General features: G+C 45.7%; 1 protein-coding gene across 3 annotated transcripts in view; it reads left to right on the forward strand.

The window, feature by feature from the left end:
• Positions 1–6,161, forward strand: part of LOC138952443 (solute carrier organic anion transporter family member 4A1-like) — a 44,878-nt gene extending 38,717 nt beyond the window's left edge. For all 3 annotated transcript variants that reach the window (XM_070324114.1, XM_070324116.1, XM_070324115.1), the window contains 5 exons: positions 556–751; positions 1,460–1,607; positions 2,077–2,261; positions 3,721–3,785; positions 4,504–6,161. In XM_070324114.1, the coding sequence (XP_070180215.1) occupies positions 556–751; positions 1,460–1,607; positions 2,077–2,261; positions 3,721–3,785; positions 4,504–4,730 (821 nt within the window). In that variant the 3' untranslated portion in view covers positions 4,731–6,161. The remainder of the gene's footprint in view (positions 1–555; positions 752–1,459; positions 1,608–2,076; positions 2,262–3,720; positions 3,786–4,503) is intronic.

Consider the following 6,161-nt stretch of genomic DNA (forward strand, 5'->3'; position numbering starts at 1 on the left):
GTGGGATTGGGGAGGGAGGTGTGGGGATGGAGAGATAAGGGGTGACATTTGACACTGAACGCTCCGAAATTAAGTTTTGTTTTTAATGCATTGAAAGAAGAATATGGAATTTTCTTTATTTGTGGATGTGTGTTTGTTTGAGTCAGAACGGCCCTTTTCGGAAAAAGAGAATACGTCGATCAGCTTTTAATTCTTTTTCTGAATTTTGTTTTTGACCCTTTCTTCTGTTCTCTCTTTTTCTTCACGGAATAGCAGTACAAATCGAGTGGCAGCAGTGAGCAATCAGCGAGTGTATGTCAATACGCTACCTATAGGGATTTCTCAACTCCACCACAAGCTTTTACCATCAACAATAGCGGTCTGATCATCGTTGGTTCTGTTGGGATGATGGGTGGTGGGGCCTGCCCCCACTTCCTCCTCCTCCAACCCTTATCCTCCCTCCCTCTATCCTTCCTCCCTCTATCCTCCCTCCCTCTATCCTTCCTCCCCCTCTCTTCCATCAAACCCCACCTCCCCAAGATTATGACCACAACCATGGTGGTGTTTTTTCTCCAGGCGGCCTGATCATCGTTGGCTCAGTTGGCATGGTGGGTGGCGGGGTCCTGATCCGCGTGTTCCGTCTGGAGGCGGTGGGGATGACGCGACTGATGGTGGGTTTGAACCTCCTGGCCGCTGTGCTGGGTGTCGCCATCTTGGCTGACTGTGCTGACGTCCAGCTGGCTGGACAGGAGGTGGCCTACCCTGGCGACACGTGAGTGGTCAACGAGGTTTCACTACCCCAGTATAGTAAAACTCCCCCCCTGTTAACACTACCCCACCTATGTTGACCAAGTTCTTTTTTTTAGCCGAGACCGGCTGTGCTGCAGCAGGTCGCTCAGAATAGTAGTAACTGTGTAGAAACTGTGTATTAACACGCTGAAATGCAGGCGTTAGATCGACGTTACAGGAAGCGACTGAAGCTAACAGTCTGAGGTGATAGATCCGTACCTGGTCAGATAGAGCCATATGTGTGGGTACGGATATATTCGTACCTGGGAGACAATGAGTTAAGACTTTCAAAAATGTGAGTAAATCACGTCTTGAAAATAATGAAGTGTTGAGACCGAGGTAAATTTACAGAGATTATGAATCAGTAGAAAGTCTGAAAAAAACAGGGTGTCAAAAGGGAGGAGTTCTTACATTTGAGGTTCTTAAAGAAGGGGGGGGGGGGGTGTTCTACTTTCATCACAGGTAGCAAAGGTGTGTTTTTTTTTTTAATGTTCCACGCCTTGCTAATGTTTTGGTGTCAACGAAGGGTCATTGGTAGATATTTACTGTATCGTAGTCTTTTCCTTGAGGAAAAAAATACTAAGTTGCTTGCATGATAAATGTGGCGAGTCACCTTTGGAAAAGTATTGGGGAAACTGTATGAACTATTTTTATGCCATATTGCATTGCATGTTCTCTTTTTCATCGACAGATCTGTAACGAACTACTCATCAGGTTGTCAAGGCAACTGCATGTGTGGCGACGTGAGCTTTGACCCTGTGTGTGGCAGTGACAGACGTGTCTACTTCTCGCCCTGTCACGCCGGCTGTGTCGATATCAACAACCCTGGACCCAGTGCGGTATGATGCCTTTCCGTCTGTCTCTATCTGTCTCTGTCTTTCTGTTTGTCTGTCTGTCTGTCTGTCTGGCTGGCTGGCTGGCTGGCTGCCTGTGTCTGTCAGTCCCTCTCTGTCTGTCTGTCTGTCTGTCTGTCTGTCCCTCTCTGTCTCTGTCTCTGTCTGTCTCTCTCTCTCTGTCTCTCTCTCTCTCTTTTCTCTCTCTCTCTCACTCTCTCACTCTCTCACTCTCTCTCACTCTACCTGTTTGTATATATCGCTGTCTGTCTGTCTGTCTGTCTGTCTGTCAATCTCTCTGGCTGTGTCTGTCTGTCGAAAATTTAATGAAAGGTTGATAGTGTGTTTGCACAAAAAAAACCGACCAAAAAAACCCAATTTAATTGTTGCTATTTAATGTTTAAAGAGAACAGAGTTTGTGTTTAAAAAAAACCAAACACTTTTGTTAACTGATGCAAAATGTGATTCTTTTCAGACGTATCACAATTGTAGCTGTGTGGCCCTGGCAAGGAACGTCAGTCAAACAGACGCCGCCGCCATGGCCGACAGAGGGCGCTGCTCCGAATCATGTGACAACAGGAACATCTTCATGCCGTGTCTCTTTATCATGTTCTTTGCAGTCCTCCTCACCACCACGCCCAACTCTATGGCTATACTCAGGTAAACTATGGCTATACTCAGGTAAACTATGGCTTTACTCAGGTAAACTATGGCTAAACCCAGATAAACCATGGCTATACTCGGGTTCCCAATGGCTGTACCTCTCCCTAGCCCTGCCTTGTCTCTTTATATCATGTCATTGCCGTTCTCATCCCCACAACGCCCAACTCCATGGCTAGGCCCTATACTCAGGTAAACCATGGCTATACTCAGGTAAACTATGGCTAGACCCAAGTAAACCTTGGCTATACTCAGGTTAACTATGGCTAGACCCAAGTAAACCTTGGCTATACTCAGGTAAACTATGGCTAGACCCAAGTAAACCTTGGCTATACTCAGGTAAACTATGACTAGACCCAAGTAAACCATGGCTATACTCAGGTTAACTATGGCAAGACCCAAGTAAACCATGGCTATACTCAGGTAAACTATGGCTAGACCCAAGTAAACCATGGCTATACTCGGGTTAACTATGGCTAGACCCAAGTAAACCATGGCTATACTCGGGTTAACTATGGCTAGACCCAAGTAAACCATGGCTATACTCAGGTTAACTATGGCTAGACCCAAGTAAACCATGGCTATACTCAGGTTAACTATGGCAAGACCCAAGTAAACCATGGCTATACTCAGGTTAACTATGGCTAGACCCAAGTAAACCATGGCTATACTCAGGTAAACTATGGCAAGACCCAAGTAAACCATGGCTATACTCAGGTTAACTATGGCTAGACCCAAGTAAACCATGGCTATACTCAGGTTAACTATGGCAAGACCCAAGTAAACCATGGCTATACTCAGGTTAACTATGGCAAGACCCAAGTAAACCATGGCTATACTCAGGTTAACTATGGCTAGACCCAAGTAAACCATGGCTATACTCAGGTAAACTATGGCAAGACCCAAGTAAACCATGGCTATACTCAGGTTAACTATGGCAAGACCCAAGTAAACCATGGCTATACTCAGGTTAACTATGGCAAGACCCAAGTAAACCATGGCTATACTCAGGTTAACTATGGCTAGACCCAAGTAAACCATGGCTATACTCAGGTAAACTATGGCTAGACCCAAGTAAACTATGGCTATACTCAGGTAAACTATTAAATAAAAAGAAAACACGCCAGTAACCAGATTAGGTACGTTTATATCTATAATCAATATTTCAGGTAAACTATGGCTTAATGAAGGTACACCATGGCTATACTCAGGTAAACCTCTCCCTGTCTTGTCTCTTCAGCACGACTTACATCGGACCGCTTGATGATCACTGCCTGGTTAAATGTACGATTTTCCGATAGAACTGTCTTATTAATAACTGATTAACTGACTAACCTTTATTCTGGTTATACTGACTTGGTTGACTTGGAGACCTAATGACCAGAAAAGGGAAACACAATCATTGTTCACCTTTGATATGTGTACGCGGGTGTTGAAACAGTCTTGTTGTTTGTTACAGGGTTGTTGATCAAGACATTCGTCCATTCGCTCTTGGATTCCAATGGATGTTGATACGACTTTTAGGTACGCAACTCCATCTTACTCCTGTGTTTGTCTAAACCGATGTCACTGCAAAACTGTTTGGCTGAATTAGTTCTCATCCTAATTTGATTTAGGAGACGCTTTAGACGTGTTAGACCTTTTGTTAAATACCATTGGAGAACACATACTCGTGTAGCTGTAACCATACAGATATAGTGGTTCAGTAGAGCCAGGTAATCGGGAGTCTAATAAGTACTTGCAATCCCGATGGTTAGTGCGCATACGGGTCATTGTGCCGACATGGTTTTCGGTCAGCCTCAGCGTGAAGACGTCGCTGCTTCGCCAATACAAAGTTAACTTGGTCTGGAAAGTTTGCCTTTCCTAAATATTACGTTTTCAGCTATGATCTAACAGCGTTGTGTACTGTCCTGTATAGCATGGTAACATCGTTCTTTTCGTGTTGTCTCACAGGCACAAGGCCAGAGCCTCCAGTGGTGGGCTATGTGCTACACCAAACATGCTTAGAGTTGAAGACCAGACTTGGTGTAGATCTAACAAGAGTGTTGTGTTCAATACAATAACATCGTTTCTTGTCTCAGTTACACACTTTTTTGTCTCCCAGGCACCACCCCGGGGCCTCCAGTGGTGGGATATGTGCTGGGCCAGACCTGCTTAGTGTTGAGCACCAGTCTTGGTCTAGATCTGACTACCTGACAACAGTGTTGTGTGCAATATAGTAACATCGTTTCTTATCCCCCAGGCACAATCCCGGGGCCCCCAGTGGTGGGCTACGTGCTGGACCAGACGTGCTTGGTGTGGAACACGAGTCCTGACGGCACGGAGTTCTGCGCCATGTACAGCAAGTCGGAGATGTCCAGCGGCATCTTCATCTGGTGGATCGTCGTCGTCCTCCTCGCCACGCTCTTCTACCTCGCCGCCTCCTGCCTCATGAGCCGGCGGAACTCCAAATCTGTCGACCTCAACTGATGTCCCTCAGCCATTCCTCTTCTTCCTTCGTCTTCTTCCACCTTGCCGCCTCCTGCCTCATGAGCCGGCGGAACTTCAAGTCTGTCGACCTCAACTGATGTCCCTCAGCCATTCCTCTCAGTCCTGTCTTCGTCTTCTTCTTGGGGTTTGCAGGCTAGACAGTCAGTCCGGTGCGGTTGACGAACATGGCCGTCTTCTCTAGCTCGTGGTAGTCGCCGTACAGCTAGCTTGGTCGTGGGCGGAGTGTTCAGTGGCTACACATCTTGCTCCTCTTCTTTCACAAACCTAACATCCCCCAGAGATAGCGTGGTCCACGTCTTTTACGGCGTCTCTGATGTCCCCTTCATCGCCTGTCTTAGGTTTCTTGCCTTCGTTTCAACAGCGGCGACAGGAGTGTGCTTGAAACTTATCTCACCACGTGCTGATCATCCGAGGAGACATCTCTCCAATGACTTTGTTGTCAGGTTTCTGAGCATCTTATTGCCGTGTTGTCTCTCCGCAGTTTTGTGAGCTGAACTTTCCCTTTGACTGGGTCTCTGTGTTGTCCAGCGTTTTACAAGCGTTTGCAACTCCCTCTCCTCCACCCCTCCTCTCTCTGTCTCTGTCTCTGTCTCTTTCTCTCTCCCTGTCTCTCTCTCTCTCTGTCTTTCTCTCTCTTTCTTTCTCTTTCTCTCTGTCTATCTCTCTCTCTCTCTCTCTCTCTCTCTCTCTCTCTCTCTCTCTCTCTCTCTCTCTCTCTCTCTCTCTCTTTCTTCCTATCTATTTTTCTAGGCACTTTCTTGATCGAGAAACCAAATCACTTTCTTTGAAAACGATTTTACACCATCCCCTGAACGTTTCCAAGATCTACGCAACCACCACGTTTCGTCAAGTTCGTTTTGCAAAGGTTTTTTCGTGTGCTCGGCTTTTTGTTGGCTGCTTTGTGATGACTTTTAGCCAAATGTTCGCTAGCTTGTTCACTGCTGAAATGCCAGCATTGTATCTCTCCGGTGTAACAGACGATCTAACCAACTTGCTGCCTTTGTTGTCTTTTAGATCTAAGAAATCTTTTGTTGAGAATTCCGTTTACCCGACACTGCTGAAGTAGAATACAGTAGTACTTGTCACGCGAAGTTTGCTCGAGAAGAGGATATACTTCCGAAGAAACATTGAACATTTCTCCTCTATCCGTTTACCTTATGACTTCCACTCCTCACAACAGATATCATTGTAGTTTGGAAGCGTTTGGATGCTGTTTACGAAATGTGATGAAGGTTACTTAGACGTCGATGTACTTTGGTTGTGTTTTGAAGACACAAAGTAATTGCTAGCATTGTATCTCGATCCATCCAGTCATTTTTCCCCACGGCTCTTGTAAAATAATTCATAGACCTTCAGATTCAAACAAACACATGTTTTAGTTTCAAATTTATGAGGAGGGTCATGATATTA

The sequence above is a fragment of the Littorina saxatilis genome, linkage group LG17 (genome assembly GCF_037325665.1).
Source record: "Littorina saxatilis isolate snail1 linkage group LG17, US_GU_Lsax_2.0, whole genome shotgun sequence".
Classification (NCBI taxonomy): Eukaryota; Metazoa; Mollusca; class Gastropoda; order Littorinimorpha; family Littorinidae; genus Littorina; species Littorina saxatilis.